The 24,207-nt window shown below is 40.4% G+C and overlaps 1 protein-coding gene across 1 annotated transcript in view; it reads left to right on the top strand.

Annotated features, from left to right (window-relative positions):
- The window catches only part of SCARB2 (scavenger receptor class B member 2), a 78,216-nt gene extending 54,376 nt beyond the window's left edge, over positions 1 to 23,840 (top strand). The window contains exons 7-12 of the mRNA XM_075606710.1: positions 3,609 to 3,787; positions 6,405 to 6,523; positions 8,323 to 8,396; positions 9,362 to 9,413; positions 16,135 to 16,293; positions 19,322 to 23,840. Of these exons, the coding sequence (XP_075462825.1) occupies positions 3,609 to 3,787; positions 6,405 to 6,523; positions 8,323 to 8,396; positions 9,362 to 9,413; positions 16,135 to 16,293; positions 19,322 to 19,363 (625 nt within the window). The 3' untranslated portion in view covers positions 19,364 to 23,840. The remainder of the gene's footprint in view (positions 1 to 3,608; positions 3,788 to 6,404; positions 6,524 to 8,322; positions 8,397 to 9,361; positions 9,414 to 16,134; positions 16,294 to 19,321) is intronic.
- The last annotated feature ends 367 nt before the right edge of the window (positions 23,841 to 24,207 follow it).

Raw genomic sequence — 24,207 nt, 5'->3', positions numbered from 1 at the left:
TTCTCTTGTGCAAACAGAATCCAATCCTCTGGTATCTTACCTGACATTTTAAGTGACCCACAACAATTTCTGGAAGATTTTACCAACTGCCCGTGGCACAGAATCAACTTGAAACCAGATCCTGATTCTGTGCTTCATTATTTCCAAACCCTCTGTGATACCCATGCTCCACTACGCAAAATAAGAATACGGGGGCCCACCTTTTTTAGATTACAACCAACCTTATTGCTCTGTACAATCTTAGGGATGCCTTGTGAACAAGATACAAAGTTACTGACACTACCAAGGATCTTAATAACTACAGATGCCTGCGGAATATATGCACAAGACAAACAAGACTAGAAAACGCCCAATATTACACAGACAATCTTTATCAGAATATATCAAATCCAGCAAACTTCTGGAAGGTCATCATCAATATATTCCAGCCTTCTAGTCATCAACAACCATGTCATATCATTACGGATGATATTACTCTAACAAATCCCACTGACATTGCAAACGCATTCAATTAATAGTTTGTTGGGTGTTCTACTTCCCTACTATCAAAGCCCAACCCTAACTACAATCGTGAAGCCCAACCTGTGAGAACCCCTATATCTCTACCCACTCCCAACAGTGCTTACAATTTTCAATTTGTCCAAGTATCTGAAGAAAAGATTACACAAGTGTTCCTAACATTAAAATTAAACAGCCACGGTGGACCTGACCTACTGCAATCAAAGTTCCTACGACTCCGTGCCCCAGCCATTGCCAAACCGCTTGCTTCCCTAATCAACTCTATTTTGTCTTCAGGCCATATCCCACAGACCTGGAAAAGTGCTAGAATTGTCCTAGCCTACAAAAGTGGGGACAAAAACATTGTTTCCAACTAAAGACCAATCTCGTGTGCTATTTACCATCGGTGCTAAGCTCATGGAATCTTTGTAAAATCAGTAGTGCCGACCTGAGGAAGAGAGAAGAACTCTTGAAAGCTTGTCTTATAGTTTCAATTGTTAGTCCAAATAACAAAGGTATCCCCTAATACTGAAATACTCCTTTATTCTGCACTATTGCAACTGGACAAACACTTAACCCAATACTATCCAAAGGCATGGGAAACTGTGTCCACTCCCAATTAAGTCAAGACAAATTTCCTCTGCCAAATCCAATCCGGCTTTCGCCCAAACCACTCCATAGTAACTACCCTCTTCAAATTTGCAACGAGATACAGTGTGAAATGAAACTGGGACCACTAACTGGTGCAATATTCCTAGATTTTGCAAAGGCTTTTGACACTGTTGACCATGTTATCTTGTTAAACAAGCTTCAGTGCTTTGGAATAAGGGAACACGCTTTAAACTGGTTTCAGTCTTATCTTTCTGGTAGATCTCAACATGTGTCTATTTTGGGCTCTAACATCTTGGATATCACCTGTGGGGTCCTGCAAAGCTCTTTTCTGGGGGCCCCTACTCTTTTCCGTCTTCATTAATGATCTTCCTACAACTTTTAAGGCTCCTTCAATGCACATCTATTCAGATGACACAATCTTATATGCATACAGCCCTAGCCTCTCTGACCTTGAACATGTAATTCAATATGATTTTTCAAGACTGGATTTCCCCAGTAATTGGAACTAAGCATAATTTCTAAAGCTACCAATGACAGAACAGATCAGAACCAACTCTAACACCATTCATGCTCTGGTCACTAGTTTTAAATATCTCGGCATATGGCTTGATTTCCATTTAACATTTGGGTTTCCTATTTATACCCTGACATCCAAAACATGCAAAACTGTGTGTACTTTATAGGAACAAATCCTTCCTAGGCCCGCTGGTCAGAAAGCACATTGCACAGCAGTTGTTAATGCCAATTATTGACTATGGGGACATGGTATATGGTACAGCATACCAAACTCACCTTAGCAAACTAGACACCCTCTACAACTCAATATGCTGCTTTGTTCTACAATGTAATTACAACATACAACGCTGCAAAATGCTCCAGGAACTACATTGGCCATCACTTGAATTCAGGCGCAAAGTGCATTTTTTCCTGTCTTGCCTTTAAATACTTTCTAGGCAACCAACAACCTTTCTGAACAAGCTCCTCACCCCTACCACACGCAGCACTTATCACCTGAGATCCGACTCCAAAACACTGTTCACAGTCCCAAGGTTCAACAAAGAATCCGGTCGCTCCTCCTTCTGTTGCCATGTACCTCACAACTGGAACAATCTACTAGATACTTTCAAAACCGCCTTCAGTTTAAGTTCTTTCAAGACTTCAGCTGTCTCACATTTTAATCTGGTCTGTAACTGTTAATTGTCTGTTAAATAGCCCATAACATATATTGTCCCTAACTGTCAATAAAATGTCTGTAAATATAATGTACAGTTCCAAAGTGCAGGGACACAGTTTCAGGCGAGGAGAATCCTGCTTGTGCAGCCAATACAACATAGACAAACAAATTCCTCAAAGTGCAGGTCTCCTGCAGCACAGAGGTACAAACTAGAGCTCTACTCCTCACAAGTTCACAATACAATTCTTCATTTATCGTAACAGCGGAGGAGGAGAGGAGAAACAGCATTTCAGGTCCCATATGGACCTTCCATCACACATATATGAAACTGTAACTAGAGCAGTACATTTTAAGACTGTCTACTTCTGCAATGGTTTGTAAACCAAAGCCACTTCCTTGGAGATGAAGATATTGCTATTATATTATTTGGGCTGACCGTTACGAGTGTTATCATTGTCCTCCTAGTTGCACCATTTTTTAAAATATAAATGTTAAAATACTATACCGTGAAATAGCAGATTGTGTTTCCATGTTCATTAATACTATTGTTTATTAAAGATTATGACCGTCTGTCATACTCCAGTGTTTAATAGCAATACGGTAATCTTATAACCTACACAGTGTGTGTATGGCTGCATGGGATATATACACACATTGACATTATAATATTGCTCTTCAGTAATAGGAGGTGCATGTGTTTCAAAACAATTTGTCTTAATAGCTGAATATGATGTAATCCATGATCTCTTTCTCATTACTGGCGCTCTCCGCTAATTCCAAAGATAAGGTGGATAACTCATGCTATAAACTTCAGGCAGGTGGATAGTCTTATTTTAATGTAAGTCCCGTTGTGTCAAAATCATAAAGGGTACCTTTGGCAAAGGTGTAGGATACCAGTTTATTATTCATTGCGTTTCAGGCTGCACCGTTGCATGAAACACAGTGCTATCATAAGCGGGTTTCAACTATAATCTTCTGGTAATAACTCAATGTGTGCCGTGCATAACAGGTAACATCAGTCGGAATATTCATGTACTCATTTAATATTAAATCTGATTCATGCTGAGACTTGGATCTGAGATGTAGGAAAATGTGTTCAGCCTGGGAATCTTCAAGAGCACAATGATTAGCAAGTGCTATTGCACCTGGCTTTCCTTTTTCATCAAATTACTTTAGTTTTCAAGTCATTACATTATTTTTATTATTAAGAATGAGATGAATTGCTCTCTGTACCTTGCACGTCTTTAAATGTAATATTATAAAGCACTCCCTTTTTTTTTTCCACCAGTCATATGGGGTTATGAGGTTTCTCTTTCTGTTCCAGGTCCCTGTATGCCGTTTATGAAAGCAGTGCAAATGTCAAGAAAATCCCAGTCTATCGTTTCTCTCCTCCAGAAATGGTGTTTGCCAATGTATCTGTCAATCCTAACAATGCAGGGTTCTGTGTCCCAGCAGGAAACTGCCTTCCCTCCGGGCTACTAAATGTCAGAAAATGCAAACAGGGTATGACACATCTTAATGAAGATATGAGTGTATAACTGTAAGAGTGTGTATACTATGATGGATAAGGAAAGAGGCGTGTTGGAAATATGTGAGAGAAACTTGCCCCATATTGCTGTACAGTAATGAATTGAGTTGTGAAAAACAAATACGCTAAAGGACTGGTCGAACCGGCTTTAAAAAAAAGTTGTGTTTTCATCAAAAAACAAGTCCTACGTTGACTTATAAACTTGCTGGATTTTCCCCAGTGTAATGGTTTGTAAAGCATTGATTAATCTTCACACATTACACTTTAATGGAAATGTAACTTGATCCACTTGGTAGCAAAGAGCTGAAACACAATTGCTATTCTTTAACATATTGTACAGTACTGTGCATAAAGCAGTAGTTACAACTGGCACAGTAATTGGTGTCAGTATGATACATTCGTCTACAAGAGTCTTCTATGTTTTCACTGTGCTTTATATACATAGATGTACTGTACTGTAGTATCTAGAAGAGTATGCATTGATTTTATTTTATTCATGATGAGCTATAGTAGTAACTATGTAGCTGTTGGGGTAAACTCCCAACTGCAAAGCTGGAGGGAAATAATAGCACTAGTTTTACCAAGGAAAACAAATTATATAGCAGTAAATGATATTTTCTTTGATAAATCTGGTGGGGTTTTTTTTTTGCACTCTTTTTGCCCTAGATAAGCAGCCAGGAGCCTGCGATAATTATGCCCCATAACACAATGTTTTGATTGTTGATCATCCAGCTGGAGCGATCCAAACACACACACACACGCACGATCAATAGGTGAACTTGTTGTACAGATTTTACTAATTTATTACAAATGTAGCAAACATTACTTCTTACTCCCGCTGTTGTGCTAGCATGGGTTTAATAGTTTATAAGCCCCACCACTTTCTGGCACACGGCTGATTAAAAACTATAGCGTATGTCCTAATGCAGTGCATCAGCGGGTGTAATAACGTCTACATCTGTACATTTCGGGACCAAAGGGCTTATTCACTAAACTTCGATAAGTGACTTAACGCGGGTTAAGTGCACTTTTCATGCCATATTGCATGTTTAGCTATTCATAAAGCTTCGATAACATGGCAAAATCACTTTAAAATTGTGTTTTAACGAGCGTTCGTACTCTTACTATTACAAGACGTGCGGTAGCTGAAAACGCTCAAAATCGATTTTTATTTTGCCAGTAAATGCTATTCACAAAGCTCCAAGATGCAAATCGCAGGTTAAACACTCAAATTGTATTCTCGCCACCTAAAGGGCAGCGCGATCAAAATCGTGATTTGCATCTGACAGAGTTTATTGTATTTTTACTGCATAGGATTGTTGCCGGGGATCCCCGGAGCTGACCCGCATTAATTTCAGCTCTGGAGACCTCTGGATTCAATCCTAGGTAATAAAAATAAAATTACAGCCCAGCTTCATTACCGTAGTGGCTAACCGCTAAGGTAATGAAGGGGTTAAATAGCAGAAACTGCTTTGTTGTTGTTAGAGGGGATGGGTGAAGCTTGTAGTTGCCCCAGGGTTGGTGTTTAGGCATCCCTGGAGGGTTGAAGTAGAAGTTAACCCCTTCATTACCTCAGCGGTTACACCACTAAGGTAATGAAGCCGTTAACTACTCCCGCAATCTTCCCGGTAGGCCTAACCACCCACCCTGGGGAAACTACCCACTTCACCCAACCCCTGTAGCACCAATAAACCAGTTTAACCCCTTCATTGCCTGAGCAGCTAGCTGCTAAGGTAATGAAGTTGCTTTTATTTTATTTTGATAACACAGTATTGAAGCAGGGGGTCTCCGGAGCTCAACCGCATTAATTTGAGTCTTGGGACCCCCTGCTTCCCGAGTGACCGGGTCATTTAAACGCACAGGAGATACAGGCACCTCATACCGGGGCCTGTAACTCGGGTGCAGTTGGTCCCCAGGGCTGAAATTAATGCGGTTCAGCTCTGGAGGCCCCCTGCTTCAATACTGGGATATTAAAACTGGGCGATCGCCTGTAAGAGCTGTGCAGGGACATGCAGCTCTCTCTTTGCAGCTATTACAGACTGCTGGAGCGAAATGGAACGTTAAGTCCATTTCGCTCGTTAAGCAAACACAAATTAGTGCGGTTTGGCATTTTTGTTACCAAATGCTAAACAATTTGCAATTTTTCTTAGGGAACATCGTTTTTACACAAATTTCATAGCGTTCGGTAGGAACATGCAAACCCAATTGGTAATGAATGCAATGAATGTATCGAAGTTTAGTGAATAGGCCCTAAGTGTTTAATATCTGATATGCCCACATTAGTTTTAGACTATTGCTGACTCAATATATATTACAACTGATACCTGATTAATAACCCTTTGCAGTGAGTGTTTGCATTTAATTTAGTATTGCCAACCCAACTCCATGTCAAAGTGACATTTCGATAGAGACCCTGCTTCATAAAGGTAATCCTAGTGCATTGGGGCTTACAGGAGTGTTACGTGTCTACAGAAAAGAGAGTCAATGAAAGCCAAGCCTAGAGTACAACATCATGAAATAGAGTTCATTTGGCAACACTGATTGAATCATGCATTGAACGAATTACTGTACTTATTTTTTTTTTTTAAACAGGAGCCCCTATTATTCTGTCATCTCCCCATTTTTACCAGGCTGCTGAAGCACTTGTTAAAGACATAGTTGGCATGCATCCAAACAAAGAAGACCATGAAACCTTTCTAGATATTAATCCGGTAAGATAACTTTCTAGATCATTGGAATGACCTCAGATGGTGTATTATGCATCATGTGGGAGCTTTGTCTTCAGCAAGCAGAGTAGGGAATGTGCAAATAGCTCCCTAATATTGAAATCGGGATATATTAAATAACTTCAACATGTCCAACCTGAAAAAAAGAGGATTTCTCTGTTTCGCAGGTTTTTTGTTTTGGACAGAACATTATGTATCGTACACCTGTAGCACTTTGACAAGAAAAGACAATGTATATTTCTCTTTCACTACTTGACTGTCCTTTTTGCTTTTTCCTGCTCATATCCATAAATGTTAATCTTGTTCTCTTCTCCCTTTTTTTCTGCTTTCTGTGCCCTTTTTTCGCATTTATTTTTAAGAAAGCCAATGTCAGTCTCTTAGCATTACAGGCAGAGATTTCTGGGTAAATTGTAAAAGTAGCCCTATCCTCCACAATGGCACATTTGCAGTGTTATTGCATATGCAGGTACAGACGATGACATTAGGAGACAACATTCCCATGGGATGAAAGTTGTGCTTTATTAACAAATACAGATATTTATATATATATTATTTTTCACTCTGTTGTGAGCCCTTTCTTAAACATGGCCACTTCCCACTTTAAAATCATGAGAAATACCAAATAAATTAAAGCAGCAATCGCACCAACTCTCCCACTAAGTATTTTCTTGCATAAATAAATCTCCGGACTCATAGAGATGTAACAGGCGTTATTATCCCCGTTAAAACATAAATACTGCGGTAAGTAACACATGCGTTCCCTTCTTAACCATTGCTTTTCATATCGCCAGTGCTAAATCACTGCCCAGAGTTAACAAGAGCAGTACTGTCTGCTACATCTATACCATCTTGCAAAGTTAAGAGGGGAAGCTGATAAACATTGCTCACAAGGCAATAGTCATATTGACATTTGTGCACAGCAGCAATTTTCAGGGGAATTTTGTTTAGCAGAGGTTGAGGCACAACAATAAAAGACATGACCCAATATAGTGCTGCCTACTCATCCATTTATTCCATGTGACTGAGTAGGTGGCCCAGTGTTCAATGCATAGTCAAGTGAACCTAGAAACACTGACTCAAGACTTCCTTCATGTGATATTAATGAAGGTACTTCCCTCTTTGCCTGGGAAACCAAAACTAGATTTAAAGCCCATTTCTGTCAGTGAATATAGGAATTGTGTTGCTTATACGCTTGTTCCGAGTGCAATAACACATAAATAAATAGCTCCTCATTTACACTGGGAGTCAGCATTTATACAGTAATCTGCCAACTAACAGGTATATAAAATGATGAATCAATCGTTATTTTTTTTTTTTTGCCAATGATTAAAATCTACTCGGGGGAATAGTGCTCATCCCGTAGTGCTGTGAGTGCCCATCCCGTAGTGCTCCGAGTGCCCATCCCGTAGTGCTCCGAGTGCCCATCCCGTAGTGCTGTGAGTGCCCATCCCGTAGTGCTCCGAGTGCCCATCCCGTAGTGCTCCGAGTGCCCATCCCGTAGTGCTGTGAGTGCCCATCCCGTAGTGCTCCGAGTGCCCATCCCGTAGTACTCCGAGTGCCCATCCCGTAGTGCTGTGAGTGCCCATCCCGTAGTGCTCCGAGTGCCCATCCCGTAGTGCTGTGAGTGCCCATCCCGTAGTGCTCCGAGTGCCCATCCCGTAGTGCTCCGAGTGCCCATCCCGTAGTGCTCTGAGTGCACTGACAATAGTGTGTGTGTGTGTGTGTTTGTGTGCATTGTTGTCCCTTTTCTGTGAAACCCACTCATTTTCTCCCTTACTTTGCAGCTCACTGGGATATTAATACGAGCTGCTAGGCGAATGCAAGTCAATGTCTATGTTAGAAAAATTGATGGGTATCGGTAAGTATTCTAAATACATTAATTTATTTCAGTAACGCCTTAACCCTTTTGTGTGTCCCACTGGCAAATCGCGATCACATGATTACAGCGCCACTTCATCTGGAAATAGAAGAGGCTTTAAGAAACTGTTCTTACATGACAGGTTATTTTAAGCCTGACTTTTCACTTCACTTTGAGTCAATAAAAAAGAGGAAATGAACTATGGTGAGTTTTCACTAAAATGAAACAACAAAAAAAAGCGTAAAAAGATCAATTAAAATGGCACTGACCCCATAATCCATAAAATATGGGATCCTTGGCTGGGGCGCTAAATGTAATACAAAATTTAATATAAAGCAATCAAACAGAATACGGTTGTGAGGAGGAGGAGGTCTCCTCTCCCCCCACCTCTTTCCCCTCTCCCCCACCCCCCTCCCCCTGTCCTTCTTGGTTGTCCTCTCTCTCTCCGTGTTCTTCCTCTTTGTTCTTATTACCCCGCAATATAGTATACAAATCACCCTGTTAGAACCGAGCCTCCAACAGTAACCGTATTAAAGTGGACTTAATTTCTAATCATCTGCAATTTAAGCATAACAAGAATGTACGTACATTGCTAAGAGTGTTTACATGATTATTCTATAGTATTTCATTGATATTATTTCTACTCATTGTATAAGAACGTTCGCTCGGGAGTATTGTTGGAGCTCTGATGTCTGTGATTTGTACTATGCGGAAAACTAATAAAACTATATGGAGAAAAAAAATGGCACTGACTGAAAGACGTGTGGCATAAAAAGAGCAACATCGCCATGTTTGTTACAAAAACAACTGGGGAGGTTGCACTGCATACACAGAATGAGGGTCATCGATTTAGAATCTCTGATTAGTCAAAGGTGTGTTTACATCTGCGTAAAGCCTTCCCTTTCAATTAGCAAAGCAGGTTAATGTTAACTATACATTATTTACTTCCCTTTTATCTTGTTCAGTGTTACTGGAAATATAAGAACCCTGGTCTTCCCTGTGATGCACCTTAATGAGGTAAGAATACAAATATATACTACACTGGTTTGTAAAGAAAGAAAACAGTACAGAATAGTTAAAATAAGGCATGACCCCTGACACGAGCACTGCAGAGAACACTTGTATATAAGGAGGGTGAACCACAACAGTGGTTATATTGATAAGTTATTATCAATAGATGTTTGACCACTCCAAGTTTTAGTCTGTGGATGAAACGCGTAGGAGTGGGAGCGCTAGGCGGGACCCCTGGAATATTCTTCTTACCAGTACACGTAACTATACTGCAGCAACACCTCTGTTTGATTTTTCCCTGCAATCACATCACCCACAACCATCTACAGCAAGCAAGCTCTTGGACAGATACACAAACACTTAATGCTTTAGATTGTGTTCATCCACATACACATCCTATGTGGCCAGCTGCTTATTCAGAGATTTATTGCTTCTTGTGCATGCCTGGGAGATCTATTGATAATAACTTACCACACACTCTGGGAGTTGTTTCTCACAGGCTGTCTTTATTCTCGGAGTATTATTTAAGCAGTGACTTGAAAGATTATGGCTCTTGATTGATGTGCTGAGTTAGATATATTCACTCTAGCACTCTTATGGCAAGTGTTTCTTGTTGTGTACATACAGTATTGTGCTCTAGATGCCTACATGTTAGCTACCTTTATTGTTGGTGGATGTAAGTAAATGTGTTTTGCTATTTGATAGGACTGATTACCACTGTTGTGGTTCACCCTTCTTATATACAAGTGTTCTCTGCAGTGCTCGTGTCAGGGGTCCATGCCTTATTTTAACTATTCTGTACTGTTTTTTTTTTATGTATTAGTGTCAGCTTAATAAATTGCTTAGTCTCATATTTAAAACCAGAGACAGAACATAAAACACAGACAAAGCTCAGTTTTAGCACATCTAGTGAAACTCATACACGGTACAGTGCCTAAATATATATGTATAAATATCTATTAAGTAGAATGGTCTTTTAGTTTGACATTTTTGGCCAAAATTGTTATAAGCCCATGAGCCAACTTCACGGCAGACCACAATTCAGGGGTCCCTAACGCTAATATAAATTCTTAATAACCTGTGTAATAACAGGAAGAATGATTTATAGTAAATCTGTCAATATTAGTTGCAAAGTTCTAAGTCTGATTGAAGCCTTTATTAACCTGTACATTACCAGGAAAGGCACTCTGTATTAGAGTTGTCACAACCATCCAGCAAGCAAACAAGTTCCCCTGTGTGGAAGATGCTATGGAGTGAGCCCTTAACCATTTAAATGTGGGAGGGGGTGAGCTTAAATTAAGTAGGAGGTTGCCAACCTCCAATCAGCCAGGACTAGCTGAAACACAATTGTGAAATATACTGGACACCTAACAAGCTCCTATTGAACTAGGGGAACTTGTTTGCTTGCTGGATGGTTGTGACAACTCTAATACAGAGTGCTTTTCCTGGTAATGTACAGGTTAATAAAGGCTTCAATCAGACTTAGAACTTTGCAACTAATATTGACAGATTTACTATAAATCATTCTTCCTGTTATTACACAGGTTATTAAGAATTTATATTAGCGTTAGGGACCCCTGAATTGTGGTCTGCCGTGAATTTGGCTCAGGGGCTTACAACAATTTTGGCCAAAAATGTCAAACTAAAAGACCATTCTACTGCTGCGGCCAAGTTTATTCGAGCATTTGCCCGTTCTTGGCCGCAGCAGTAGCCTCGCGCGCGCCCGAGGGTGACGGGCGCGCGCCGAAGCAGCGGAAGAGCGCCCTCCGATCGGGGCGCTCTCCCTACCGCTGCCGGGTCCACCGGGTCCCCCGGAACCCCCTGCCGCCGTCCCGCGATCGTGGGACACCAGGGCCCTGGACGCGCGTGCAGGGGGCGCAGGCTCCCGAAGACGCGTGACCGCGCGTCTGACGCGCGGCACGCCGAGGGGCGGCCACTAGCAAGCCGGGAAATCTCCCGGCTTGCGGTACCGGCCACACTTTAATAAAGTGTGTCGGTAGTGTACTTAATAGATATTTATACATATATATTTAGGCACTGTACCGTGTATGAGTTTCACTAGACGTGCTAAAACTGAGCTCTGTCTGTGTTTTATGTTCTGTCTCTGGTTTTAAATATATATTGCCATGCTCAGTAGCACTCCTCTGTGACACTCATATGCTTATATATATGTTGTGGTTATTTTGGGGGTTCAATAGGAGCTTGTTAGGTGTCCAGTATATTAGTCTCATATTTGGTACATTTGAGTTCTCTCTACGGAACATTTTCCTCTGTTTTTGTCCTATTATCTATTTCCCGTGTGCACCGCCAGACATGCTTGGGTGACCATTCATATTTAACAGTGGATGCGGGGTTATTCTTTCTTTGTTTTATATATATATTATATATATATATATAGATAATATATATATATTATATATATATATATACACACACACACACACACACACACACAAAAAGGCACTCCTGGTAAAGAGAATAATAAGGCCTGGTGCTTGTCCATTAAAAATAAATAGAAAGAATATACGTTACCATCCGAGAACTGATAAAGTAGAGACAGCACACAGTAGGAAGATGACAAAAGGTTATATTAGCTTAAATAGCATCACAGATAACCAACGTTTCGACCCCACAGAGAGGTCTTTTTCACATCCCCTTGAAAAAGATCTCTCTGTGGGGTCGAAACGTTGGTTATCTGTGATGCTATTTAAGCTAATATAACCTTTTGTCATCTTCCTACTGTGTGCTATCTCTACTTTATCAGTTCTCGGATAGTTATATATATATAATATATATATATATAGCAACTGTAAATATTACTGTATGTTCATTTGCATGTCTTAGACAGGTCTGCAACCCTGTCTTTCCCCATTATCGCCCAGCATACAGCGCTTCCACTGCAGCAAGGGATTCTGGGAAATGACATGCAAATGAGCACATCGTGTCACCTTTTGTCTGAAAAACCATTGTTACATGGAGCCCATATAAGCTTTTAAAGCACAGCATGGGAATCAGATGCAAAGCCAGAGGAACCATTCACAGACATGTTTCAACCTTAATGGGTATAATCAGTGTGAAGTTGGTTGTACTGCTGGCTTTGCAATTTTCAAGACTAGGGTTTACCATCACGTTTTAAGTTATGGTGGATGAAAAATGCAACAAGAAACCTCCAACGTATTGCATATAGCAAATAAAAAGATCACTTGTGAGCACGTTCACATGTCTTAGGCGGGTCTGCAACCCTGCCTTTCACCAATAAACATGTAAATGTGCTCACAAGTGATCTTTTTATTTGCTATATGCAATACGGTGGAGGATATATATATATATATATATATATATATATATATACTAGCTGATATACCCGGCGTTGCCCGGGATGTAACTCCGTAATAGGTAGTATTATTTATAAATAGGGGAACAATAGGATGACTATTTGGTGTAAGGTTGTATTATAATGTATAGAAACCTGGAAGAAAATGTCATACGATGTTGTTTTAAAATGGTTTATTGTAAACAAACCCACAGTAGAATGTAGACTTTGGTGACATAAGTGATGTCTAAATGTGAGGTGTGTGCCCCGCTAGGGTGTGAGGCGGCAGGTGGGTGTTTAGTACGGATGCCGGGTGGGTAGTTAGTGGCTGGTGTGTGTCCCGCTAGGGTGTGAGGTGGCGAGAGGCTGGTGAGTGCCGTGTGGCGGTCCCGCTAGGGTGGGAAGGGGTGTGAGGTGGTGTGTGGCTGCTGAGTGTGTGTTGTGGGTGGGTGTTGAGTTCAGTTATATAGATATATTGCAGAATAGTTTTTTTTTTAAAGCTTTCGAGAGTGTTCCTCTCTTCCTCGGGTCAGCAATACTGACTTACAATACTGATTCTTTGACTAAAACATAGATTAGGAAAGGAGAAAAAAACAGCGATGTAGATAAAGTAAAGTGAGAAAGTGATGACATTGGAAGGGTAATAAAACTGTGACAAGGAACAGCATGGAGGGGGAAGGGGATGCTGTGTGGGGGGGCTGGGGGCAGAATGTATGGAGAGGAACATTGGCAGATTGGCAGGCAGAATCATTACAAACAATTACTGTATGATAGTGTGTGAGAAACCCCATATACTCATTAAGTCCTCTTGTTTTGGTGTCAAAGAGTCTTATCATTCTGAGTTCAAATGTTTTCCGTTCTTGGGTGCCTTTAAACATTCCATTGAGGATTTAGATTTTTAAATCATTTATGGAGTGGTCTGGCTGTGAGAAATGATGTCCCACAGGTGAGCAGTATCTTCCTTCTTCGTGGTGGAGTATGCCTGTGCATATTCATTCTGCTTTGAAGTTTTTGGCTGGTTTCCCCAATGTAGCATCCTTGGTCACATTTGTTGCACTGAATCATATACACCACGTTCCTGGATGTGCAGCAGTATGATCCTTTAACATTGAATGTACCATGGTTGTGGCTGGCTGTGGGATCTTGGCATATATGTTTGCAGAGTTTGCACCGTGTATTGTTGCATGGTTTTGTGCCATTATCCATGTCTTTATGTTCGTTATGACGTTTTCTGTTGACTAATTTCTGTTTGAGGTTTGGTGGTTGCCGGAATGCATGGATGGGAGGTTTGGGGAAGATTTCTTTTAATGTCACATCCTCTTCCAGCATGGGTTGCAGATCTTTGATTATTTTTCGTATACCCTCTAGGGTAGGGTTGTATGTGGTCACTAGTGGTATGCGTGTGGTAGGTTCTTTCTGTCTGTATTGTAGCAGGTGTTCTTGTGGGGCTTTTAGTGCAGATGTAATAGTTCTGGCAATAGTCTTTGGCTTGTGTCCCTTCTTTCTGAATGATTCGGTCAGGGTTGTGAGATGCCTGTTTCTGTCTTCAGTGTCAGAGCATATCCGGTGGTATCTTATAGCCAGGCTGTGTATGATACCTTGTTTTGTATGAGTGGGATGGAAGCTTGAGTTGTGGAGGTAATTGCATCTGTCTGTTGGTTTCTTGTATACAGATGTGTGTAGTTTGCCATTTTTCAGTGTTACTATTTACTAGCTTTGCCGAATAATCCAATTTGAGTTTATTTGGTGGATGGAATTAGTTCAGGGACTTATAGAATTGTTTTATGGTTCCTTCACCCTCTGTCCATATTATAAACAGGTCATCAATGTATCTGTAGGATTTGTGGGGCATGTGGTTAGGAATCTTTGTTCAAGATTTGCCATGAAAAGATTGGCATAGTGCGGTGCCATCTTGGTACCCATTGCAGTCCACATTAGTTGTAGGTACATTTCCTTGTTGAAGCTGAAGTAGTTGTGTGTGAGGATGTATTCTATCAGTTTGGTAATTACATCAGCGCTGTATTTCTGATCCAGGAGAATGTTGAAAGGAATTGCAAGCATGCCTCAATACCATCCTTGTGGGGGATGTTGCAGTAAAGGGATTCTACATCCATGGTAACTAGCAGTGTGTTGGATGATAGTTGGTTGATGTTGTTATGGTTATTGAGAACATCTGTGGTATCTTGTATGAAGCTGTTGGTGCTTGTGACTAAAGGTCCTAATCTCTGTTTTAGCCATAGAATCCTTTGTAAACCAGTATTGCTGACCTGAGGAAGAGAGGAACACTCTCGAAAGCTTATCCTATTCTATCAATTGTTAGTCCAAATAAAAAAGGTATCCCCTAATACTGAAGTACTTATTTATTCTGCACTCTCGCAACTGGACTAACACGGCTATTTTCGTTTTATTTATATATATATATATATATATATATATATATATATATATATAATACTGAGTTAAGTTATGGTGAGTAACAAAAGTGACAAAAACCCTCCACAGGAAAGCAAATATAGCTGTATGCTCATCTGCATGTCTTAGGCAGGTCTGCAACCCCGCCTTTCCCCATTATCACCCAGCATACAGCACTTCCACTGCAGCAAGGGATTCTGGGAAATGACATGCAAATGAGCACAGTGTCACTTTTTGCCTCAATAACCATTTTTAAAATGGTTCCCTATAGGCTTAAGCTTGCTGCATGGTCACAGCCTTGAGCACAGCCAGGGTTAAGGTGCATACCCAGAAAACCACCCACAGACAGCTGTTTCGACCTTGATGGGTCTCATCAGTGTGATAATGGGGAAAGGCGGGGTTGCAGACCTGCCTAAGACATGCAGATGAGCATACAGCTATATTTGCATATTTGCTTTCCTGTGGAGGGTTTTTGTCACTTTTTTTACTCACCATAACTTAACTCAGTATTATGGTTTAGCCTATCCCATAGCCTCTCTTGCATTCCCAGTAGAACCAACCCCACACTGATGAGACCCATCAAGGTCGAAACAGCTGTCTGTGGGTGGTTTTCTGGGTATGCACCTTAACCCTGGCTGTGCTCAAGGCTGTGACCATGCAGCAAGCTTAAGCCTATAGGGAACCATGTTAAAAATGGTTATTGAGGCAAAAAGTGACACTGTGTGCTCATTTGCATGTCATTTCCCAGAATCCCTTGCTGCAGTGGAAGTGCTGTATGCTGGGTGATAATGGGGAAAGGCGGGGTTGCAGACCTGCCTAAGACATGCAGATGAGCATACAGCTATATTTGCATATATATATATATATATGTCTCCTGTGCTATTCCCACAATGGCTATAGGGCTAGAAGTTGTTGGAGCATTCCCTTTTCATGCATTACTGACTCTGACTGCAAAAGGGTTGTTAGCAGATCACGTAGGCTTAATGTGTGCTTCTTTTACAGAGTGTCCTCATCGATGACAAATCTGCTGGAAAGCTCCAGTCAATACTTTTAAAGACCAGGGTAGTATCCAACATTCCCTTCATAATCATGGCCCTAGGAATTATATTTGGGATCATATTTATTGTAGTGGTTTGCCGTGCAAATAAAGCCAACACTGAGGTATGTGACATTGTTGTATGATTCTTTAAAATTTTCTGCTTACTAATGTGCAATAGCCATAATCGCCGGCTAACGCTTATACTGTATACTGTACACATGAATCTCTGTTAATGATTGAGAATGTTGATTACAAACACTTAACATTTTTCATTCTTCTGAATCTTAGTTCTATTTACCCTACTCTTTCTTTTTTTTTTTTTTATCCTGAATAATAACTTGAATCATTTCTTTGGATTCTTTCCATTCTATTGGAATCTTTTTTTCACTCCATGTTTGGTATTCTAATTTCCTTTTCGCTAGGTTTTTTACATCCCTTTTGCAATTATGCTTCTGTCTCTTCTGACTAAGGCTGAGTCCATGGTGACTCAGCCCGTGCGGAGGCGCGCTGAGGCTGAGGGAAAGCGGGTGCTTTCCCTGGCCTTAATTAGCGTGCCGTCCGGTGGCGTGTCGGGGGGCGGGCCAGTGACGTCACGGAGTTGACCGGCCCTGCGCTCCCATGAGCGCGAAAATGTTAAATTTTCAGAAGACGCACGCTTGCGGAAGCGTGCGTGAGCCCCTGCTAAAGCCGCTCTCATTGCGGCTGCAAAGGCTCACTGCCGAGCAGCAGTGCGCCTCAGCACGGGTCAGCGCCTAAGCGCTGACCATGCCCGAGGCCTTAGGCTACACTTATAGTGACCGCGACGTCAGGCTACGATCGCTGGAAAAATCCAATTGAGATGACTTCCAGCGATCACAACCAAGCTGTTGCGCCGCGCTTACGATAAGCGCACGCGACGTCTGCAATGCATTTGTTTTGACGTGACGTCGCCGGCACTATAAGCGCAGCCTTATACTATCCTATTCAGTTTCTTCCGATGTCGGTTCATTTAGCCACGTTCGTTTTGATTTGTTTCAATTATATTTATTACCTAGGATACATTGATGTCTACACATTCAAAAGTGATTTAAAGGCTCCCCATGAATAATCGTTTTTATCCTCTTCGTCCCAAGTTGTTTCTTGTAGGCTGTTCCTTAGTTGATTAAAATTGTCTTTTTCAAATGAAATCTTTGTTGATCCCATATAAATGCACTTTTTGATATTAATAAGAATGGGATGATAATATGATCACTATTTCCCAAATGTTCCCTCACTTGATACATATTGGCTATTTCTTCCAGTATTTCTCCTTTTCCAATTGGTTCCCCATAAATTGGGTCATTTAACAGTTTTTTTGGGGTGTCCTAAAAGATATTACTTAGATTAGCAGTACATTTAAAGGAAACTCAGTCAGCTAATCATGCAAAAATAATAATTTGGTATAGTTTTTCTGCCTTTTCCATTATTATGGAATCACCATCAGTTTGACTTTCTCATTCTAACAAAGATGTGGTGGTTTAAAGCCATAACAAAGGGTTCTATTGCAGATTTCAAGTCATATAAGCTTCTACATTACCGCCAATCCCTAATATACTCTGATACGACCTTTCGGGCAAAGAAAATCCTGACTGTCCACGTTGTATTGAATTTACCCCTAATGTCTTAAATCTGGCTTTACAAATACATATACTCCACAATCCTTTCTATTTGCCCGATAACGTATTAACTAATTGCACAGCTCTGTGTTTCATGCCACCATATTTCAGTAATGCCTGACATATCACACTGCTTTTTTTTCTGTCTATAATTTCAAGTTCCTTTATTTTCTGCACCAGGCTTCTTGTACTTACAAGCATGCACCCAAGGTTTCTGTTGGTCTGCACTCTTGTTGTAGATGTCATGCCCTCTGTTGGCTTAGCAGCTCTTGCCTTTTCTGTCTCTTGGGTTTACTGGCTAGCATTTGTATTACTGAATGCACTATGTTGGCCTCTTTCCGTGCTGAGCTCTCGTCTCCCCCACTCCATCTCCATGACCCATAGCTGTCCACCAATACCTATATTTTCTATATGTTCAGTATTTCTGTCTTGTCCTTTATCCCTCCCTCCTACCTTAAAAACATCTCCAAGCTTGTAATCCTCCTCTGCCCCATTGATATGCAACCCATCCCTACTATAAAGACAGCACCTCTCAGATACAAAATCTAGTCACTTCCCTATAACGGCTCACCGCTCCTGCTCTCCCTCAGTCACATACACATTTTGTATGTATACTAATGCACTCTTTCACAAACATGTCTCAGAAGAGCTTACCCTTACTAAAACGTATCTTGTTGGGATCACTGCTGTGCTCCTTTTTACCCCACAGATCGATTCCAAGGGGGTTATTCATTGAACTGCGATAGTGCTGATTTGGGCACTATAGCATGGCAACAGAAGTCCATGGGAGTTTCCGTGCAATAGTGCCCTGATCGCCGGGCCGGCTGGGAATATTGCGTGGCTCGGTGCAGGGACATGGGCTGCAGGGCCTCTTACCTTCTCTTCCTGCAGGTCCCACATCATTGCGCCGCAACGTCAAATGGCTTTACGTGGCCATGATGAGGGACACTGCAAGAAGAGATAGCAAAGGAGAAGATGAGAGTTACAGAGGCCCCGCGCTCTCCCCTGCCAATCAGTACATGTGTTGTGGGGAAGAGTGCGGGGCCTCTGTAATCGTGAGGCTCCAAGCCAGCACTGCCTGATCAGCACTTACAATTGAATGAATGACCTCCCAAAGACTCTGGCGATGCTGCAGATAAAAGTAATGGGACGTGTCTTGGCCAAAGAGATGCAGTTCTGGGTCCAAAAAAATCTACACCAATGTATCAAAATCCCGTTGAATTTAGTAGGATTTTTTCTTTGATACATCTGGTGCAGTTTGTTTTACTACTTTGACCTTAATATATAGACTCTAATGAGTGCTGCGGCACCAAGAGAGGACCGTTTCTGCCAGCGAAGGCAAAGGGGGGCTGTACAGAGCTATTTTGCTTTCCAGGAAGGGTTTCTAATCGGTTTTGAAAGCCACAGAGGCCTCAACAGGCTAGATATTGCCACATTTTTTTTGTGAGTCTGATTTATGAAGCATATATATTTTGATCTGATTTAATCCTGTTTCCTTACCTTTTTTGTAATCTAGGGTACAGAAGAAGAAAGAGGTCCTCTCATAAGAACATCATAAGTCCTCATTTACTCCCACCACTAACTATGCAAGATAACCTGTCCCGACTGCAAAGTCTCCTGGAGGAGTGTTTGCTGTTGTTGAAATGCATTGCATCGATAGCAGAGGGGAAAATGGCACAGACTATGGGATGTTGTGACTATGCAGAGTGTTAAACAGAGAGGTCTTTCAGATCCATGCTGCCTGCGCTCCCGTGGCACAGCACTATCTGTCTTCCCCTATGTAGTTACATCATCGATAGAACATCTTGTACAATAAGCCCTTTTAATCTGCACAGTTTCATTCATTTGTACCCTGTGGTCTCTGAGCTCTGTTTACAAAGTAATACAGCGGTTTTTTTGTTTCTTTGTTTTTAGTGGAAAGAAATTTATTTGTGACAAATTACATTTTACACGTACATGTAACACAATAATCTTGTAGAAAAGGCAATACAATTTTCTATTTAAAATTAGACTGACATACAGCGGTTTTTTCACACAAATAGTATGATAATATATACCCCAAACGAAAGTGAAATGGATTCGTATTCATTTGTTCAGGATTATTAGCACCATTAAAGATTTTGCATGTTATTTGTAGCCTACGGGTGGGCACTTTCACTCATGTTTTAGGTGTTATTTTGCCAAAAACCCAGTTTATTTGATTTTTATTTGGGATTTTTACAAAATTATGGGGGGGGAAAACTCAAGATAAACAAGAAAATGTTAACATAGCATAATAAAGCATGACATTGTTAAAAAGAAGTATTAAGTCATAAAAACAATTAAGAAAATAAAATACCTGACAAAGGTAAAATAAAATGTAAAAGTATGACGTGGAACACACTTAGTTTATGGGCACGTGGGCTGGTGTTTTGGTTTTATAAATAATTTGGGGGGTTTTGTTTTCTTTCTAAAAAAAAAATCTTTTGTGTTTTGGAATGTGAGGTTCTGATTATACACCCGATTTTTTCCCATCTCTATGTTAACGTCAAGGTTTTTGGACATGGCTGATTTGGAGGAGATACTTTCAGATAAATGACCACACTAGGTTTCTGTCCTCATTCTGACTATCAGCCAGAAAGAATTAAAGCTGAACGCAGGCCACGTAGCTAGAACCATCTGGCCAGTCAACACTGCATTTGTTGTGTGGTGGTGCGTGTATTTTTGGGGTGGGCTGATCACTGTGTAAAGGGAAAGATCTGTGAGTTATTCAATGCGGTTAAGATATTGGGTGTTCATGTGCTATAGTTATGAGTATTAAACGTAAGGGACAAGATAAATATGCAACGTAGTTATAAAAGGGAATGGTACTCAGGAATCTTTAAATAAGGCCTTTCATTATGTCATTTGGTATTTCATCTATCAGCATAAGGTAACTCTTATCTTGAAAAACTGCAAGGTGTATCTTTGCTAATAAATGTTTTCATTTCTTAAACTGACAAAGGGAAAAAGCACAGCGTTTGGTAACAAAACAAACGTAAGCATATGGTTTTTATGGGGAAGTGCTAGTTAACTAAATACATTTGCCCCCAAAAAAGTACAGAATCTAAGCTCTTGAGTGACAAACCTGCAGAGACGAATAGAGCATCGGAGGCCTTTCTAGCACTGAATGGGGTTAGCACAATGAACATACTGTACATGCCTTCCTGTGATTTAGAATTGCTGTATACCACTATAGATAGACATGTAATTGACCATGATATTTCTTTAGAGCCGTTGTTTCCAACACTATTCTCAGGACACCAAAAGCCGCATCAGATTTAAGAATAATCACTGGATTATCAAAAAAATGTGAGCCCTTTATTTGTATGACTGGGATATTGCTTTGCTCTCACTAAAACATGACCTGGCGGGTGTTTTCTGATGACAATGTTGAAAACCATCTACTGTACAGTATATTATCCTTTCAAAAATTGGTACACGTCATGACACATTACAGTAGATAATGTACAGTATGGCGGACTGTAAAACAATGTGCAAGGCCTGTTGTAATTAACTCAGGCCTAAATCGAAATATATCATGCTCTTTTGATAAAATGGTAATTTTGCATGATCAATGTGCTAATATACCATGCATGTTCCAAATTGCACTAGTTTCATTCTGTACGAATAGACGAATTATGCCACAGCACTTTCCTGCTATGGGTTGCCCGCTGGATACATGTTAGTGATGAAGAAGAACTGCATCAACCTTTCATGCCTTCACAAACATTTTGTGTTTTTTAAACGTTTTGAAATAAAAGCGCTAAGAAAAAGTCTGAAGCAAGCTATGCAACTGACCGGGCTTTAGTTCACTACTCTACTCCCCCCTGAATTTGCACTCTGTGTACAGGACACTGCATAAATTGGAGTCAAAATGACACTGCACATTTGTTTGATGCAATACTCCAAACTATCAATAGATACAGTAAGAGATGGGTCACCAATATATCTAGTGGAATTGCACCACTTTTGTTGTGCTTGAACGAGTGAGTCATATGAGGAATGGAGTTAGGGGAGGAAGATAGTCAGCGGATGTATCTAAATTTACACCTGTATCTGGTGCAGCCTTCCCTTTTCTTTGAGCCAAAAGTATCTTGTTTGGATGACGTTAGCCTCTGCTACTCATTAGAAATCTGCGCCAAATGTAAGAAACAAGATTAGGAAACTTCATGCACAGGCCACCAACTCAATTTGACACACATGATAAATGTTGATCTGTGTTTTGGAGAAAATCTTGACACCTGTCTCCCGTGGCACTTTCAACATGTCTGCCTATTTCTAACTATGGAAAAGTTACTCATAGCAGAGGAATGATTTAGGTAGTCATCTAACGAAATGTAACCATACACTTGAGCACCTTTTGTACATAAGTCTGAGTGAAGGTTAGAGCATTGGATTTCATAACAGATCACTGGCGCGTCTATTTTAATCCCTAGCATGAGTGATCTGAGATAGGGAGTCTCCATGCAGATAGAGGTAGCTCAGGAACATGCATGACTGTTTGCCCTCCAAAAGCAGGCAGCATCCTTAGTATTATTCTGCAAGCACAACCCCCCCCCCCAACTAATCTACAAAGTATTTAGATTAAACTATTATAAAATGAACTATTGTAACTAAAACAATCATAAGTGTAATACATTTGTCTACTATATGTCTCCATAATCTAATTTATGCTAATTATGATTGCTACATTGGAGTTGGGATTTCAATGGAGCGCTTAACCCCTTCAATCTCTTACTTTAATAATTTTTACATATAGGTACTGTTTATTCTGTGGATCTTTGTGTTGCAAAACTCATGCTTCACTTACAGTAGTGTAAAACATGTACGTATGTACTGTATGTATATGTTGTGCAATTTAGGGCCAGATTCACAAAGCTCCATTATTGACTTAATACGGTGTTAATTTAAGTTACCGCATTGTTAAGTGCTAATGGGTATCTTCAAAGCTCACTAACGCTGCGTTAAGTGCTGTTTTCAGCTGGAACGGGCCTTGCATTACTTTATCCGACGTTAGAGAGAGACCTATTTTACCCGAGTCCCAAGTGCGCACATAAAAGCATTTAGTTAGCCACAGAACGATATCGTCTATTAATTTTTTATTGTGTATATATATATATATATATATATATATATATATATATATATCCCCTCAAACCTACCTCAACATGCAGAGAGACACCTGTGCAGGACAAGGAGCACATCTGGGATATATTCTAATAGTATATGCAAAGTATATTTAAATGACTCATAAGCACATATCCCAGGTATCTTTGTGCACAGGCTTCTCCATGAGTTGTTTGAAGGTGGGTTTGTGGAGCTACACACAGAGAAAGGGGTGCCCCCGCACAGCTAAAGTTAACCTTAGATGTGCAGGGGCACCCCTTTCTCTTTGTAGCTACCTTCATCTGGGTCCAACCATATTACATTTCTGTGACTGAGTGCTCACTCACTAGGTTTTCTTTCTCTCTTGGTTTATTGGGTTTGTGGGGCTACATACCTGTATAGCAATTGGGACCCTAATAAAATAGGACTTTAACTCTCTCCTCCAGCAAAACCCATATTTCATGGTATAATGCTACCTTTAGGTAAATCAGGCGTAACATGAGTGATATTAAACGAACATGAGGTCGTGCTAATTTAACATGTTATTAAGTTTATGCTAATGAGATCAGTAAAGGCGATTTGTTTTTTCACATAATTAACTTTGAGGATTGCCGTTAACCTCAGGGAACATAACGTCTGTTACGGATTTTGATAACGTGACTTTATGAATCCTGAGTTAACTCAGTTTTGTGGATCTGGCCCTTAATGTCCTTGTTAATCACATGTATTTAATTCCGTGTTTACAGGTGGGGCATTATTTAGTATGATCCTTAACACTTGTTAAAGCCAAAGTATTGTTAATGAATTACTGATAGCACTTTGTGGATGCCTCAAGCACTTTGTGGATGCCTCAAACCTACTGAATCTTTCATGCTGTATCTCACAAATAAAACATGTTTTGTAGCTTAGCTTTCTTGGGTTTTCTTTGTGGGAATCTCTGATGCTGTATCTGAACTACTTTAGCATCACCTATAGTGTAACGTGATGAGCACTTTTAGAAGTACAGGGGGTTTGTGTTAATTAACAGTACCGTAATATAAAAATGCTGTTACTCAAGCATATAAGGTAGTCCCTAAACTACACATTTACTATAGTGGTGCTGATGGGATCATAAATGTTTTAGTTAATTTAAATGGATCTTTTGTCTCCCCTATAAAGTGTTCATGATGACACAGAGGAAAGTGATAATTTATGACAAGAAAGACAACGTTGTTTTCGTCACTTTTCTTATAAACTGTGCCCTGCATAAAAAGACCCAAACAGTTTCTAATGAAG

Source organism: Ascaphus truei, chromosome 1 (genome assembly GCF_040206685.1).
Source record: "Ascaphus truei isolate aAscTru1 chromosome 1, aAscTru1.hap1, whole genome shotgun sequence".
NCBI classification, from domain to species: Eukaryota; Metazoa; Chordata; class Amphibia; order Anura; family Ascaphidae; genus Ascaphus; species Ascaphus truei.
This window is presented reverse-complemented; position numbering and strand designations above follow the sequence as displayed.